This window comes from Polypterus senegalus, chromosome 1, assembly GCF_016835505.1.
Source record: "Polypterus senegalus isolate Bchr_013 chromosome 1, ASM1683550v1, whole genome shotgun sequence".
In the NCBI taxonomy this organism is placed as follows: Eukaryota; Metazoa; Chordata; class Cladistia; order Polypteriformes; family Polypteridae; genus Polypterus; species Polypterus senegalus.
Genome location: NC_053154.1, coordinates 255,128,007 through 255,147,601, shown reverse-complemented (window position 1 = coordinate 255,147,601; position 19,595 = coordinate 255,128,007). Strand labels below are relative to the sequence as shown.

Sequence of the window (19,595 nt, the reverse complement as noted above, 5' to 3'; positions counted from 1 at the left end):
CCGGAAATTTGCAATTTTGTGTAGGTTGTGATATATTGAGGAGTTAAGAAATTTATTGCGTGACATCAATTTTGATGAGTTGTCAATAGATTGTTTTTGATTAGAGAATTTTTCATATAAAACAAGTTGGTTTCACACTGTCAGTTTATCTATACTAATAAACGGCAAAGCCCTCACTGACTCACTCACTGACTGACTGACTGACTGACTGACTCATCACTAATTCTCCAACTTCCCGTGTGGGTAGAAGGCTGAAATTTGGTAGGGTTATTCCTTACAGCTTCCTTACAAAAGTTGGGCAGGTTTCATATCGAAATTCTACGCGTAATGGTCATAACTGGAAGCTGTTTTTCTCCATTTACTGTAATGGAGATGAGCTTGAAACCCGTGGGGGAGTTTAGTGTGACATCATCACGCCTCCACGTAATCACGCAGTACATAGAAAACCAGGAAGACCCAAAAGGCTGAAGAAAACATGCATTATATATTTGAGAAGGCAGCGAAACAATAAGAAGCGAGCGAGTGACATATACAACCATATTCATGAGTTCTGCTACTTCGGAAACAAAGCACGATGTAAACCTACACTTTAAATTAAGTTCATAGACAGGCTGCGCTGGCGTTTGTAATTTAGTGCCTGCCCATATAAGGTCGTCCGTCAGCGACAATCCAATAGCAAACTGCCACTGGTAAATATTCACGGGTGAAGGACTGTGCTTATGCAGAGGAAGATGAGATGGTCAGGGTGGTGTTTGGCACAAACTCAGCGAAACTGCGAGAGAAAGTTTTAAGTGCCAGGACTAAGGTAACATTAAATACAGCCATGGACATAGCGACATGGCACCAGCACAGCTGGGAACCGATGCATGTACACCGGCGGCTCACGTGAACTGGCGCGTGCACAGATAAAAGCAACAGTTCCAAAGCTGAACAAAACGAATTACACAATTGAAAAGGCAGCAAAAATATGAAGCGTCTGATACATACAAGCATATTCATAAATCCAGCTACTGCGGAAACAAAGCACACGTGGAAAAAGTCAATGTCCGCTAAAGGAAGACAGTGTAAAAAAACCGTGCATGCAGTGTGTCAGGTCTCAGATAAAGAAGAAGACGAGCTGTTTATTGATGCAGTAAGAAACGAATCGATGAATGAAACCTGTCATCTTTACAGCGATTGACAAACACGGAATGTAACTTGAACACAACACATCCTACAAATACGAACCTGATTGAAAGAAATAATGATAATCAAATCCTTGATGACAGCAACACTCAGTAACACTCACAAAACAAATACTGTATATTGACAGTCATGTTACGTTATTTTTAAAATGTTCCCTTTTCTTTTCTAGCTTTTTAACACACTACTTCTCGCTGCGATGGCGGGTATATATATATATATATATATATACCCGATCTACATACTCGAATAATGGATACTTTATTAGCCATCAATGATTGTTTTGGTAAAGCCATACTCAGTGTATTCATTAGATGAGCGGTAAAAAGTAAGAGCGAGGGAGGATGACTTATTGAGGCATGCAGGCTGTAGTGTGGTCAACTCTATCTGAATTGCGATCACATTTGAAAAATATATCTTTTCAAGTTCTATTTAGTCCATATGTGTCAAACTCAAGGGCCACGGGCCACATCCGGCCCGGCGTGAATTATATCCGGCCCGAGATCATTTTATATACTGTATTATTGTTATTAATGGCCGGGTATATGAAGCGCTGGTAACACAATAAACTACAGATCCCATAATGCAGCGCTTCAGCTGCCTTGCGAACACTTACGCGTTAATCAAGTCTAGCTTATGATGCTGCAAGTTATTGCGAAGCTAGCTCACACGATGCTGAAGAGAAAAGTTGATTCTGAAAATAGAGCCTTTAAAACCGATGGGAGGCTGAGTATATGTTTACTGAACCCGTGTGTCTCATTTGTGGAGCTAATGTGGCTGTAATTACAGAATTTAATCTAAGGCGGCACTATGAGACAAAACATCAGGGTAACCTGAAAGACCTGAATGCAATGCAGAAGATACAGAAAGCAGAAGAATTAAATAAGAATCTGACACTTCAGCGGACGTTTTACCCGTGCACAATCACAAAGTGATTTCAAGTGAAGCTGCTTTTATGGGAGACACAAATGCACCAGTGCAACTTGCCCCACTTTCCCTGTTGCCAAGTAATGTTAAACCAAGTCGTCACTACGGTGTTCCCAAATCGCACTTTGCTGATAAACTGGCGCACTGAGTTTGCACGGCGCTTTGGTGACTTTGAAGAACAAAAAAAGTCCGTCTACATGCGGCTCGAACCTTGTGCATGTTTGGTAGCACATATCTGTGTGAGAAGCTCTTCTCAGTGATAAAGACTAACAAAACAGCACACAGGAGTCGCCTCACTGATGAGCACCTGCAATCCATCCTGAGAATCTCCACAACACAGAACCTCACACCAAACATAAACAAACTTGTTGCCAAAAAGATGCCAGGCGTCCAGCTCTAAAATGACATATGAGCAAAGACAACTGAATGATTTGATTTGTTATTGCTGAAAGGAACACATTTTATTTATATTTCCAGGTTTTGTTATGCAGCATGTTCATATTTGAATTTGTATAATTTTGACAGGATATATTTTTATGGAGAGCAAAATCTTTTGGGATATTTAAAATCTAAGTTTATTTTTTATATAAAATTACATAAGAGTAAAGAAATTTGAATGTTTGTTCTTTTAACGTTTACTTTATTTCTAACTTGTATAATTTAGACAGGATATATTTTTATGGAGAGCAAAATATTATAAGTTGTTTAAGGTTTGAGTTGATTTATTCAGAAATAATATTCCTGTCTGTTTTACCATTCCTACCAAAGATATTTCTGTCGACTAAATAAAAATTCCTTCTATTTAAAATTTAAATAGAACTTGAACAAATCTGATAGTTCATAATATCCACGCAGACTTGCACGTAAGAGCGGGAGTTATCCGTTTTAACAAGCAGCGTATTGCACTGATACGAAATAGCTGTGTGTGTATATATGTAGATATGTATGTATATGTATATATATGTTTATATGTGTGTGTGTGTGTGTATGTATATATATATATATATGTATTTGTGTGTATGTATATGTATGTGTATATATGTAGATATATATATATATGTATGTATATATGTGTGTGTGTATATATATGTGTATATGTATAGATATATATATATATATATACTGTATATATGTTTATGTGTGTGTGTGTGTAAATATATATATATATATATATATATATATATATATATATATATATATGACAACAACACTCATCACTCACAACAGTGACAAAACAATTACATTGACAATCATGTTACGTTATTTTCAAAATGTTTCCTTTTCTTTTTCATTGCTTCTTTAACACACTACTTCTCCGCTGCGAAGCGCGGGTATTTTGCTAGTTAATAATAAAGAAGAAAACATTCTAACGGTTTCCAAATGTTACAAAATATCAATAAAAATCGTCACTTAGACACGATTATTTTTTCCCTACAACATCGGTAATATATACCATCTTGCGGAATTTCGAATACGTCATTAGGAATTACATGCGTAACCCATAATGCTCTGCGTTAAGCACGTTGTTCTTGCTATATGCGTGCTGCTGAAACTGAAACAAGTAGCATCGTGGATGAGAAATGGATAATTTCTTGATTAAAACTGGCACAACAGGCCCTGAAAAACCTACAGAAGCGTATTAAGGCCACGGTGAAAAACATACGGACACAGTGAAGACAAAAAAAAATGTAAATGTCGAGATTAAAGTGGACATGTTGACTTTATTCTCGACATTTCCACTTTATTCTCGACATTTACATCGAGATTAAAGTCGACATTTCCACTTTATTCTCGTAGTTTATTTTGTCAGTAGAATGTCGCAAACTAAATTTCATCTTAAAATGAATGTTTCATTTACTACATTTTCTCAAACCCCGTCATAAATTAATGTAGCACATTAAATGCTTTACATTAAGTGTTCCCTGACCCAGTTGTTAATCACTGCGCGTTTCTTAAACTGACTTTCTCTTGCACTGAGGAAGCGCCGGCAGCAATCGCCGCACATTGACTTCATGATATTCCTGCTCAATGAGCATTCAGAATACTAAGATAAATACTTAATATCTTTTTCACGATGAAATGTATTAAAGCATGTATTAGACATGGGTGGCGGGGGGCACGGTGGCGTGGCTATAGTGCTGCTTCCTTGCATTAAGGGGTCCTCAGGTCTACGTTCAGTGTAGAGAAGTTTATAGCAGGTGTGACGAGGCTCATAAAACTGGATATTTGAATGGGTATCGCACAGGTTTAACTGAAATATTGTGTAAATGTTGGGTTCGTGTTCTGGAGGTTGAGACGCAAACGCAGAATTCAATGGTTGTTTTTCTGAGCAGGCTTTCTTTATTGCATGTTTGCTGTGTCTATCTTACGTACTAAACCCCCAGTTCCTATCCTTTGTCTTTCTCCATATAACCAATCACCACACGATAAACATCTTTGTGAAATTAAAACTAGACTAACCTAGACCTCAGAGTTTTCAGAACTTTTAAAAAAAAAAAATTCGTTATACATGTTTAATTATGCCATCCATTCAGAGGTCTAAGCTTATAACTAGTTTTAATTTCACAAATACGTTTATCGTGTGGTGATTGGATATGTGCAGAAAGGAAAAGGATAGGAACTGGGGGATTAGTACGTCAGATTGAGAAAGGAGTCTAAAAGGAAGAAAAAAGTTGACTCAATTGAAAAAGCGTTTTCTAAAGCTGAACGCTTGGAGATTGAGCGTTATGCTAGGCTGTTCAATACTGCTTCTTTAGAAGAGTTTGACCCACGACCAGCTGTGGAATTCCGGCTGTCACCTGGTAACAGGCACATCACTCATAAAAAACCTGAAAAGTCGTCAGCATTCACTTCTGCAGGACCATCATTCCAGGAACCAGCTCAAGCAGAAATGAACAGCATTCAGCCCATGATGTCTGAGATAATAAAGATTCTTGTGGGAGAAGATGTTGCAAGACAAAAGCTGAAGAACATGTCAGAAAATTAATCAGGAAGGTGTTCTGTTATGTAACTGTAATATACGAAAAGAGAAATAGTGTAGCTATAATGAAGGCATTGTTTATTAGCCAGTTAAAATAAGGCAATCGTTTATATAATGTTCTAGAGCAAGGTGGCAAAATACTACTCCCTGAAAGAACTTTTTTCAGTTTTAAAATGGAAGGCAGTTTTGGTAACAATAAAAGAGATCAGAAAAAATAAACTATTTTTCACTTTTGTTATTTGCTTATGGGCAAGTGAATTTAACTGGCGGACAAGTGGATTTTCTACGTTTACTTGTCTGTGGACAAGTAGAAACAAATTTGATTTCCACACCCCTGGTCAACTGTGGGACCTTATATAGACAGGTGTGTGCCTTTCCAAATCGTGTCCAATCAACTTAATTTACCACAGGTGGACTCTAATTAAGCTGCAAAAACATCTCAAGGATGATCAGGGGAAACAGGATGCACCTGAGCTCAGTTTTGAGCTTCATGGCAAAGGCTGTGAATACTTATGTACATGTGCTTTCTCAGTTTTTTTATTTTTGATAAATTTGCAAACTTTTTTCACGTTGTCATTATGGGGTGTTGTGTGTAGAATTCTGAGGAAAAAAATGAATTTAATCCATTTTGGAATAAGGCTGCAAAATAACAAAATGTGGAAAAAGTGATGTGCTGTGAATACTTTCCCTTTGCACTGTATGAACACCCCTATGCTTGAACATGGTGTTCATTATGGACAATCCATTACGAGCACAGAAGTCCAATAACACCGCTCAGGTTCAGATCGGGGGCATTCCTCCCAATCACGCCCTTCCAGGTCTCACTGTCATTGCCCACGTGAGCATTCAAGTCTCCCAGTAGAATTAGGGAGTCTCCAGAAGGTATGCCCTCTAGCACCCGCTCCAGGGACTCCAAAAATGGTTGGGTACTCCAAACTGCTGTTCAGCGCATACGTGCAAAAAATAGTTAGGACCCGTCCCAACCACCTGAAGACGGATGGAGGCTACCCTCTCGTCCACCGGGGTAAACCCCAATGAACAGGTTCCAAGTCAGGGAGCAATAAGTATGCCCACACCCGCTCTGCGCCTTTCACCGGGGGCAACTCCAGAGTGGTAGAGAGTCCAGCCGCTCTCAAGGAGATTGGTTCCAGAGTCCAAGCTGTGCATCGAGGTGAGCCCGACTATATCTAGCCAGAACCTCTCGACCTTGCGCACTAGCTCAAGCTCCTTCCCCTTCAGTGAGGTGACATTCCACGTAGCCAAGGACCGGACCGCCAAGGACCCTGCCTTCGGCCACCACCCAACTCATACTGCACCTGACCTCCTTGGCCCCTCCCACAGGTGGTGAGCCCATGGGAAGCCTATGAATTATGTATTGCATAAATACCTATGAATTATGTATTGCATAAATGTATTGTCATTTTCAGGACTGGCATGTTCTTGCTGTGTTTACTTAACTGAAATAAAATTGGCAAGTAGGGAGAGGTCTACAACTAAATGTGATCCAAATAAAATTCCTAAATTTACCTAATACTTTTCAAAGCCCCTATGCAGCAATTATTTCAAAAGAAGAAACCCATAATGTCATATCCAAATAATGAAAGTGATAAAAATGTAACAAATGTGTAGTACTAAATAAAAGTAATATATTAAAGAAACTAAAAAAATATTGTTTTAATCACTGAACAGACTGACTCAAAAAATACTAAACAAGCCCCTGAATTTGTAATTAGTATTAATTTCAATATGTAAACAGATTGAACACTTTTAACATATTACACCATGCCTTTCAGAATTGGAAACTTGCTCATTGCTGATATTATTATTCAATCTTATTAAGCCTATACCAACTTCCAGACATAATGAAATCATATGTTTTGTGCTTAGATCTACTCCTATATATTCAACAGCAATGTATTTATATTATAATATTTATAATAATGATAATACTAGGAGACAATGGTGGTAAATAACACAATTTACTTCAAATCATTTTAAACTTTAAAAGGTATAAATTTCATTTTCATTCATTGTGTTGGAATGGTACTTAATATCCCCAAGTGAAGGATGTAACAAGTATTACATATTTAAATGTCACCTTGTCAACTTGTGCATTTGCGAAATAACTTTCAAGTGGGCATCGACTCGTCTCAAACAATGACAGAAGATGAACAATTTCATAGTCTGTCACTCTTTATTGATTAATCCTTGAAAAGTTAAGAAAGTTATGAAAGACGGGAACAAAGAAGTATCTCGGATGACACTCACCTTAGAGTTTGTTGGAAAATGTAATATTTCCCTGTGTATGTGTTCTATCCTCAGGCAGAAGCCTTGGTAAAAGCTCATATGCACAAAAGACATTGTTTTGGCTGAACTACTTCAACAAGGATGTGAAAGCCCTTCACTAACTATAATTTTTAAGTAAATAATTTTACTAAATAACAAATCACTGAAATTTTGTTTTTGACTGACTTTAGCAAACTTCTGAAAACTTGACAACCTATTTAAAAAAAACTGTGTGTATAGACTTTAGCTTTGCCTAAAATTCCATCTGTAATGTCCCTGCAAATCTCTGCTATTCAATTAATAAATCCTATATGGAAAACCTGAGAAAGATGCATCATATATAAACATTCATGACAAGGTTAATAGATATTCTTTGACCATGTATACCTGGTATTTAATAAGAATCCTGATTCAAGATTGCTTTATAATAAATTCCAATTAAATCCAAATAAAAATTGTCATTTTTGTTTCCTACATTTCTTTTAATTGGGAGACATTTTTAAGGCTGACCAATGCTTATCATAATTTTGAATATTTCTAAAGTCTTATTTTCACATGCCATTCTAAGTTAAAATGTACAGTTACTGTAAAGTTAATGTGTTACAGCTAAATTTGCCAAAACTTATTTACGGTAATAGATGTTTCAAAAATGTCAAGATGATCTATCACTCAGTTATTTCATCAAGGTTGCTGGATATGCTGGATGATTAAATGGATTTTAAAAAAAATGCAAATGTCCAAGAAGTCAGGTATAGGACAGTATGTTCCTAGGCAAGAAGCCTTGGCTGGCAATTTAGTAAAGAACATTTATATTGCTGCAAAGGAGGCTTGACTAAACACTGTCATAAGTAATGACCTGCTTGACATCATAAACTGTTCCACTGGGCATAATGAATGAAACCATCTGACAGCCAAGATGTGATATAGCTGAGGTAGCAAGGCCTGATGTTTTTAAATCAAACCTCGACAGCGGATCAAATCAAGTAAACTAACACTCAGCACATGACTCAAAACAGGTCCATACATCACATCAAGCTGACAAACTAATCAACTTAAACAGGCAGCTTCCATGCATGCAAAGTTTAGATTTACAGCTGCACTTTTCTGATTTTTAATCCTCCCTATGCTCAATAAACTAGACAAGGTTGACTGACTTCAGCAAACTATGGGTATGTAAAAGGAACAGTTTTGAGAGGCTATCATCCATAAATCAACAGCCAAATGCCTCATTAGATTTACCACAGAAGAAGGTATTTTTAAACCCTGAATGAAACAGTACTGTACATCATTCCTTATTTATTTGAAATTAAATTTAAAAATGAAATAATTGAATTATGTATTCTACCAATGGTATTACAAACAGATTTACTTAAAAGGTCTAAACTTTTTTTGCCATCTAATTTACAGGTTACTTGTTTAGAAGCATTTATAGCATAATAGAGATCAAGTTGCTTCCCACAAAAAGGTCTCAAAATTATGGCAGTCATTAAAAAATACACAGAACTACAGGAGAGCATAATTTGTTTTCAGCATTGTTGAATCTGCATTTTCATAGAAAATAAATGTAATCAATAGATTCTCCTTGGTCTTCAAAACCCTGAAAATAATGTTAAAAAACTTAAGAGAAACCAAAAAACCATGAAAAAATAATAAAATCTCAAGGCAGATCATGACGCATTGGACAATGGTGAAATCAAGAAAGTGGAAAGTGTGGACTCTTCTGAATAGAGTTTTAACACAGCTTCGTTTATGAGATACCGGGTGGTTGCTGGCGAAGTGTAATATCTTGTCTGCATAGCATTCTTTACGGTAAAGACTAGTGGTCAGGGTGGCGTCATTATTTCTTTCGATGTAGATGTCCAGGAAGCTGATGTGTTGGTTAATTTCTTTCTCCATAGTGAACTGGATTGCAGGGAATATTCAGTTGATGTGGTTGTAGAATCCATTCAGCTGATCATTTATTATTATGATGAATGTGTCGTCTACATAGCGTATCCAAATTTTGGGTGTGCACTGAGATAGAGCCAATTTTCAAATCGCTTCATTACCAGTTCTGCTAGAAGTCCTGATAATGGCGATCCAATTGGCATGCCTTCTTTCTAAGTGTAGTATTTGCTGTTGAAATGAGACAACAGGTGCTTATAGCGCAACTGCGGTCGGCTCAGATTCACTTTTTGCGGCGAGCCATTGCAACACTGGAAACCTGTGGTTGCCCCTGCAATGGATAACCTCTCTTAAACAGATGTGACTATCGCGCTTCGGGACGCTCTTCAGCATGTCGTCCTGTTTGGGGTTGGAAGCCCCAAAAGAGTTTAGAGACCTTACATCTTCTCACTCAGCTTTGTCCACACTGTCCAAGCCTGGCTCGGCAAGGCAGGAGAGAACGTCAGCATTGGGGTGTGCAGCCCAGGGATGGTGGCGAACATCAAAAGCAAAAGCCTACTGAATGAGTCGGGCGTTCATATCCTTCTGTTTGTGCAGCCATTAGACTCGAGTAATTATGCTCCCTGGGTAGCAGCTTTCTGCTGAATAACATGATTGGTGTTCTTCCCCCATTGTGAGAACACCACTCCTAAACAAGAAATGAATTTGAAAAGTCTGGATTGCTCAGAACTGGGAATGATGATAAAGCGGCTTTCAGGTCCACAAATGCTCTCTCACAGTCGTCAGTCCAGACAACATTATGATTCTTTGTGCCCCTTTGTCAAGTCAGCGAGGGGGGGCGGCCCAATGTGCAAACTTGGGAACGAACCGCCTGTAATACCCCATGAACCCAAGGAAGGCACGAACCTGCCTCTGTGTTTCGGGATGGGATATGAAAGCACCTCCCCCACCTTGTCCATTTGAGGCTTGAGCAAACCCTTCCCCATGGAATATCCCAGATAGTGGGTTTCAGACATACCCAGCTTGCACTGCTTTTGTTGGCCATCAACCCCGCCAGCCGTAAACTATCAAGCACCACCCAAAGGCGGATGAGATGATATTCCCAGTCATTACTGAAAATGACCTAATCGTCAAGATAGGTACCCGCATTTGCAGAATGGAGGAGCAGGATCTAGTCCATCATTCGCTGAAGGGTCAGCAGTGCACCATGGAGACCAAAACGGAGCGTCATAAATTCAAACAACCCATCTGGAGTCTTTTCACAACTAGACTCCTCCAAGGGGACCTGCCAATAACCTTTTGTGAGAGTTATTATTATATTATATATACTGTATGTACACATATATACATATGTATATATCTTTACTTAAAATTTAAGCTGTACTGATACCTCATTAAATATTTAGGCCAATGTTCACCACATCTATTAAAAAGTTTTTATTTCCAATGTTATACAACAAAATTAGAACATAAACATACAGTAGAATACAGGAAAGAACATGCCCAGTGACTGTACTATACATTTTGGACAACGTACAGGTGGTTAAGACCAAGATCCTCTTATTTAACACCAATGAAAAAAAAAAATCACACATGTAAATTTCAAGTCAAAATAAAAAAAAACCATTTCATTTTCTAACATGGTACATTAGACACTGCAATTGCTGTTACAGAAAGAAATAAAGATGAATGCACATTTTTGAGAGTAAAATGGACAGAGTTTTAAAGTCATTATATTGTATAAAACAGACTACAAGTAGTAGGCCGTTTTAAGAAAGGCGGTGCTTTTAGGACTGTGGCAGATAACAGACGGTTAAAGACTATGACCAGTACATTAACAGCTCTGTAATAACATGTTAAATTCTTAACACTATTCTGTAGAAAAAGAGCAGCCTGCAGAGAGCCAAAGATTAAAGAAGACTGGTAGCATGCCTGTGACTAGCGCATTTTCAAGTTTAACGTCTGAATGGAGTGGGCTAGTTACAGTTTGAAAAGAACAATGTCTCCATATAATTGCATTACTTTGAAATTGACATAAATAACTACACATAGAAGTCATATCATAACCACCACCAAAACAACCAATAAATAACAAATTAGTATGATCACAAAATGCACAAATTTGTGAACTTTAAATCTCAAAGGAAAATGGCAGCTTACAGAAATTACCTAGACAGGTATAGTCACAAAGCAACCAGTCATTTCATTAAAATTTTATTTTTCCTAACTTATTTATCCTTTCATCTGCCCAATCTTTTTAGCTTCATAATTTGAAGAGAATACCTCAGATAGCATAAGTGGTAATCAAAAACAAAAAAAAACACACACACAAAACACTTTGTTTTTACTTTAACAACATAAACAATGAAAATTTATTATAAATATGTATGTTAGAAATGAATCAAGTTTTGAAATACAAAAAAGTCATGGATAAACATTTGAGGCAAAGAAGTACACTACGAACAACATGAGAGTGTGCCAGTTCCAGAATAAGAGACATGGTAGTTTGTATCTGAAATCAATTCTTTAGTGTCAGTGTGCCACTAAGTAGTATCTCTATCAGTGTAGTGGCACAAACAAAAAACTAAGCACAGGCATATTAATATCACTACCTCCTAGAAGATTTTACTACCACAAATAACAGAGAAATTTACCACAAATAACAGAGAAATTTCATCGATCGTCGATCGATAGATACTTTATCAATCCCAAGGGGAAATTTACAAATTATTATTCATTAATAATATATGGAAGTTTTGCCTATTATATTTATTCTACACAAATCTTTAGAGCTGTACATGATTGTTGTTACTACTCTAACGTGGCAAATTTCACTATTGATTAATAAAAGAAAATCAAAAACAGATATAAACAGTTTAAGACACGTCACTCTCTACAAGGTTAAATGAACATAGACAAGAGTAAAAGGGATATGGACAGCATGTGCAGAATGCAAAAAAAAAGTATTAAACAGGAACCCATCTTAAACATTTGATGGCTACATTTCAAAGAAACATTTGAAGATAATGTAAAACAAAGTTGGAGCTGAAGACTATCCCAGCAGCACTGGGTAAAAAGCAAGACCCAGTACTGAGCAGCCTATCACAAAGTACACTGATGCACACAATTCATCACTGGGTTTAGTTGCTGATATGTAGAAAGTCAGTGTCAAGTCTGAATAAACCAGTCACTGATTTTTTTTTGTTTAGCAGAGTGGTTGGGTAGATGTCTAATATTCATACTTAGTTAGGATTATTAGAAAATAAATCATTAATCAGTAACGTATCTTTATAACCCTAAATTTCAAAACTAGTCCAGGGGGATTTACGTATACCTGTATTAACTAAAATGTTATGTACACCACAAACTTTAAGTAGAATAAGGAATTCTTTTGTCAGTTTCATCAACAAAACATAAATATTGACCTTGACTCATTTTGCTTTCTTTCATGACATACTGCCCTTGAATATCTGGCTCCTTTTAATGACAGTAGTCTGATGTTTGTAGTTTATAAGTTCAGAGTACAGTGAAATTCTTACATGCACTTAGCATATGTATTTTTAAGTAAAACAAATAGAAAGGCTTAAACCAACATAATCATCAGCAGGACTATGTATGTTTTACATAAGGTTGCTTCATTTTCATAATGGGTTTGATTAGATTTTTTTTCCTTATTTTTAAAGATCTAATAGCTCTCTTTAATTAAATTGGATTGAGCCATAAAATGACACAGCCAGTTATTGATCCAGAGAAACAGACTCATCTAATTAGAAAAAAGTAAAGATAGAGGACTGAAGTAGCTTTCCACATTTCATGATTTATGGAGGTTCTGTACTGGTCAAAGAAACAGACGTATTTAAAAAAGTTTCCTTGTTTAAGCTTTTCCATGAAGGAATTAAGAGATGGTATTCACAAATTAAAGTATTATGTCAGTGCAAAAAAGCAACAAAGTAAACAACTTTAATGTAAAGTACACATATAGTGATAGTACATACAATGCAAAAAAATATTTTTTAAACATTCAATACTGCAATAATTTAATACGTTAGTAATCAAAGATACAACAAAATTATTTCTCTGAAATTCCATGTACGTTATGCTCCTGCAACAAAAAAATCAGAGGCTAAATTCAAATTCTATAATGCTACATTATTTGAATATTTTAAGTAAAATCAACAGCATTTAAGCATATGAAAAGGTCCGAAATACCTATATGAAACATAATGATTACAAGTACTGTGTGAAATTATAGAATCATATCTGAGGTTCAAAACTCTTCTCTCCCAATTACAGAGATAACAGAACAAGTGTCATTCATTATGCACTCTGCTTTTTCTAATAACCAAATTAATCCAACAGTCAGCAAAGTCTATAAAATACCTAATCAGAGGCGCACAGTAGAGCAAATGCTCTAACATATTACATAGTGTGAGAGATCTCAGTGCTGGAAGATATTCGCAAAGACCTCTCCACGGCAGTCCAATGTAACACAATATGGAAGAAACTGCCAGCACTTTCCGAACAATGCACATGATCGATTTCTTAATTAGAGGCACTGACTCAGGATATTTTACCTGAAGATCAGAGTTTAATGTGGACTTTCTGCACTGCTATTGTGCACTAGGCTTACTTTATTTTTAGCCGCAGTATACCGGCATCTCCTGCTATAACTTTGTAGGGGACCCACAACCTGTCCAATCTAATGTATATACAGTATATCACATAGACTGAAACACCAAGGCAGACCTAGGTGCTCAATTATGAAATCATGTAAAATCTGCAACGCATCAAGGGGAGGACCAAGAAACCAACAAAAACATAAGACTATCTGCACTTCAGGCACTGCTGAAGATTAATACTTAAATGTACTGTATGTTGATCCATATTTTTCTACTTCATATATTATGTAAAATAAATATCTCCATGCATCGCTTGTCTTTTTCTATGGTACTGAGATAAATATATTTGATTCAGTATCATGTTATATTTCAGTCCAAATATAAATATAAAACATGGTTTCCATATTTTTTTTAAATATCATATATATGCATTTTCATGTCCATAACAGTATCTATCTGATGCATGCAAAATTCATTTTGTAACATTATTCACCATAATAAGTTTGTTAAACCTGTTCACGAAGGAGGTCTAAATTAGCATACAAATTTGCTCTCTTTCTCCAACTACAAAAAGCCCACTACAACTGCACTTGTTCCACTGCAGGGGACCCTGTAGCTCTGATCCACACCACAACAGCACTAAACCTGAAAGTTCATCTTGTTACCGTAAAGGATCATTACCAGCTCACAGAGCACTGCATCTGACCCAAGCTGTTTTCTCTTGTTCTGAATATCAAGTAAAGGAAAGTTCACAAACATTAGAAAATGTTTATAAACACTAAAGACTCAATTCGTAAATAATAGTTACTAGACGACTTCAGAGATAACATGGAAGGCCGCTAGTATACTTTACATAGAGGCAAAACTGTTTCAGTAATGTGATCACACTCACATTGCGACTGCATACAAAGTATGAAAAAATATTGTAGTGACTCCTTTGCAGGTAAAGGAAAGGAACACGTATTAGCCAGAGAATGCAGGCAAATAAGAAAAGAACAGTTTATTAGGGGGTGGGAGGCTTCAAAACGCAGGAAAAAATAAGGATAAACAGAATCTTTACAACCGATTCTAAAAAGAATACTTTAATTAAATAAATGTGCTGGCTGCTGCTATTTCCCATTAGAAGGATTATTATTACATGGCAGATGAAACTGAGTCACTTTTCCCATCCATTCTCTCACAATGTCACTCTCGACTTTTCCTCTGACCCAGAAGACGTCACTTATACTTCTGTTTCTCTTTCTTCTTAACCACGTTTTCAGGCTCATGCTTCCAAGTTCAACAACATACTCCCTCCCTCTTCGAGTGGCATTCTCTCTTCATTCATTCGTTTGTGCTAACTTGCTCACACCCCGTCCATCACTCCTACTGGTGGTTCTGACTTGTATAGACAGCTTGCACTGTCACCTTATTATCCTGTCTCAGCACTGCACTGCTGCATGCAGTGGTTCATAGCCAAGTTGCTATATTATTAAAGCAAGTCAGGTACCAACAGTGTTGGGGAACCTTGTTACATTACTCACTACTTACTAAAAAAGTAAATATTTTTTAGACTTGCATATTATAAAATGTAAGGCATTACAAATATTATGTTACTTTTGAGTTACCTTTTCTTATTTTGTATAAAACACTGAAAATTTCACTGGCTAGCATCTGTTACTTAATCCTAAATCCATATAGGAGCCTTCATGGAACTGTATGTGCTGGATTATGTGACTGTGTTTGAAAAATAGGATCATTATATGCACCAATTAATTTAAAATATATTCCATTGAAACATGCCTGCATATCAATTTAATGTAAGGTAACACAAGAGGGCTACAAAACAGAGTGAATTAGTTATTTTAGGAAAAACAGTGGTTTGACTTGCATTAGGAATAAAAAGTATACAAATCTTGACCAGAATTTCATAGAAATTAAACTACAGATCATCACTGTACAATAATTATTCTGCAAGTATATAGTTTTTCATTACAGACAGTAACAATTCTGTGATATAGCACAGCCTGGTGCAAAATTAGATTTTTACACATTAATTATGTGCTAATAAAGCAACCAATACATTTCCTACACTCACTATTTATTTACTGATCTGACCATTTAGCAGTCTTTGCTGTGTATATTAAAGATCACAAAATTATCTAAATTACACAATACTGTTTTGGCATTAATGAACAGAAATGACGATGCACATATAATGCTTTATGCAAATAACATTTTAAAAAAATAATACATCCATTAAGAAACAACTTGTGCAAACAATCTGTATTATAAATCTGACTTTTAACTGTTAAAACAACATTTAAGAAGCACTTAATAGGAAAAAGATCAATAAATATAAAATTGTCACAATGAATCCTATTTAAGAACTACTTTTTCATTGCATATACCAATGAAACAAAACACTTCCAATCATGTTACGATAACAATTTAATAATTGAAATTGAATTGAAAAAAATAACAAAGAAAAGTCCATTGCATTTCAAATAATTTTATTTCCTTACCTCTGTGCAAAGCAAATTTAGTGCAGTGAAGTCCCATTTCTTACAATGTGATGCACTGTATCTTAATATTGCATCCTGGAACAAAAAAAATTAAATAAAATAAAAAAACTTTATAAATGAGGCACTTTTACAATTATTATCACATTTAACCAGAGGTTTAAAATATTTATTATAAATTAAACATTTTAGGTAATTTAATAACACGGGCTACTGTTCACCAATTAAAGCAACAGTCACAGATGTCTAGTGCCACCTGCTGGTGCCTTGTAGTCTCCTAAAGACTAATCAAATGTTGTTTACAAAATTTAATTATGAGGGGAAAGTATCATTGCATACGCATTGAGCAATAAATATAATAAAACAATCCCTCAGTATAATTTATTCATGCTTTAAATTGTTATGCATACATAAATATTTTTGCTTTATTTACATATTCACCCTTCAGCTAGCTGAAATTTATACATACACTTAAAAGTATTTTCAGTTCTAGTAAGAATGTTAGATATAATAAATCAATCATTATTAGGTTGCAACACAAGATCTTTGTCAAATACAACATTAAAAAACAGAAATTCAGTTTCTACCTACAACAAGAAGCGATACAAAGATGCTTGGTTAACAGCAACTCATCCATTTCTAGACTAATTTTTGTAAAGATGTGTGATACAAGAGTTGCTTGACAAGTCATTGTCATGCTGGAATTCATCAAGCTGCTTATCCTTTTCTCTAAAATCACCTAGAAAAACTGAAGAGTCAAGAGCTGAGAGAAAGTCAACTACAGTATGTTCTAATTGTCACAACTGGAGCAGAGACATCGGTCAATAACAGGCTACCTGCTCATGCTTTAATGGCTGTTTTTTCTAAGCTATAAATCAACACTTAAATCTTTATACAAATTCTGTATACTAAGGGGGGTTTTTGGCATCATTGTGCATAAATTATATCCCCAAAAATGAATGGCTACTATTCTGCTCAGGTAATAAACAAGCTGCAAATAACTGAAGAGTAGTTTGTATAAAACTTTAATTTTTCAGATCAAAGTATTTATATAAATAAAACAGTAAAAAAGTAGCCATCTCAGAATTATTTTCTAAAAAAAAACTGGACTTTACATTACAAATCTAGGACATTTCATGATGCACAACTCTACAATCAGTTCAGTTTTGTGCTCCAACCTGTCAGTATTCACTGTACCAAATTAAGATTTCATATCCCACAGCACTGAAAAAATGTAGCCCCTTCCACCAAAAATATCCCACAAAACAAGTATTGCAGTTTTTTGTTTATTAGAAAACATAAAAGTACATAAAGCCCGACTTCACGAGCAAAAATATGTTTAAAAAATACACACATACACCATATCACACCAGAACAATAAAACATTTATTAACTTTGTACATATACTTATGAGGCCAGTCATTGAAGCAATTTCTATTTACTACAAGACACCAATAAATATTACATTTTGTACAATATACAATGTGTAATTCACACATGACCTCCTGCCTTCTGTTGCCGTTGCCCCATAATGTGTGCATCTGGTTGACTACTTCAAGAGTTTAGTCAGCTTCACCAATTTTTTCACCAGCTACTCCTTGAACATAATTTGGGAAAGAGGTAGCAGCTGTCTAGTCTTAGGTTACTCTTTGTGTACTAGAAAACTGTTTGCAGTGGCAATGTCCAGAAAAAGGAAAAATAAGTTTAATACCATTTTTTTTTTGTTTAAACTTTTGTGCACTTTGTTATAATACCCATTCTCAGTTGCAATGTCCAGAAAATGGAAAAATAAGTTTTATACCATTTTTTTACTTTTGTGCAGTTTGTTATAATACCCTGTGAGCTCGGGTCTGAACACCATCAGGCTAACACCTGCACTTTGTCCAAACACACGCTTATTAAATACAAAATAAGTCCTACACAGCAAACAGTGCCCCCAGCACCGATCACCCTCCACAGGCCTTTCTCTTCCTGTCCATGGGCCACCTTTCCTCTACTCACGGGAGCTTCATCCTGCTCCCACTCCCGATTCTAGCTCTCTGATTGGAGTGAGGTGGCCCTTTTTATTCCCACCCAGATGTGCTCCAGGCACCTGATGATAGTCTTCCGGCAGCACTTCCTGGTGTGGCAGAAGTGCTGCCTTTGCACCCGGAAGCACTCTGGGTGTCACTGGAAGGATCTTCCCCCACCTTCCCAGGTGTGGCGGAAGTGTCGATCTCCTGGTTTCCACCACGTCCTGGGCGCCCCCTGGCAGTGGCCACGGGCTCCATTGGGCTTGAGACTCCTTGCTCTTTCCCTGTGCTCCCCTCAACATCCATGGCGGTTGCACCTTCGTGGCCCGGGGGACGTATAGACCTCCCAGCCTCCTGTGACAACCCAATCAGTACATCTTAAATATCAACACATTTGTTGCAGTATTTAACAGCCACTGGAATTGCTATGTGCTCTCTCTTCCAAACCATTTTTTATTCTTAGAATAAGCATGTTTTATGGATAGTGGAACATGTAACTACTTCAGGGGTATCAATCTATTTTACAAACAACAGTAGCCCATCCCTGATCCACTGCATGCTGCCTCACACGGTCTTTTTGGGAAGATTGTTTTGTTTGTATTGTAGAAAGGTTTTTCAGTTTCTGTGAATTGTTCCACATGCAGGCATTTTGAACTTTACTAAGTCTTTGAAAAGATATGGACTTGAGTAGAAGCTGTCAACATATATGCTGTAACCAGTACAAAAGCTATATAAAATCCTACAAAGACATAACTGAATCATAACTCAGTCCTTTACCAGTGGAATGGACATTTTTGCCTTCTTAAACAACAAAATTCCAAAGTACAAACAGTTTATAGCCCTGTTTTGGGGTTTCTTCTGCATGTACTACTTTATTACTGAGTGTAAGTATGGTTTACAGGACATGAAGAATCTGTGAGTACAAAGGCTTTGTATTGAAAAGACAATAACATTTTCATCATCTTCATCGGGACCTTAAAGGAGAAGATCCTGAAATATTGCCATAAACCTGTCCCTTGTCTGACTGATCAAGGAAATGGGAAAACGTAACCAAGCCTTTTACTCCAGTAGTCAGATATTTGTTTGCTTTGATGATGTCCATGCACTAAATGTACAATACATCCATAAAACCCTGATACTGTAAGAGCTTGGAGTTTATATATTTAATTCAGAAACTTTTTTGCACTAACTTATTTATGTTGTC

General features: G+C 36.3%; 1 protein-coding gene across 2 annotated transcripts in view; it reads right to left on the bottom strand.

The window, feature by feature from the left end:
• Positions 1 to 19,595, bottom strand: part of parga (poly (ADP-ribose) glycohydrolase a) — a 256,129-nt gene that overhangs the window by 192,908 nt on the left and 43,626 nt on the right. For both annotated transcript variants that reach the window (XM_039772313.1, XM_039772316.1), the window contains exon 8: positions 16,383 to 16,457. In XM_039772313.1, coding sequence (XP_039628247.1) covers positions 16,383 to 16,457 — 75 coding nt within the window. The remainder of the gene's footprint in view (positions 1 to 16,382; positions 16,458 to 19,595) is intronic.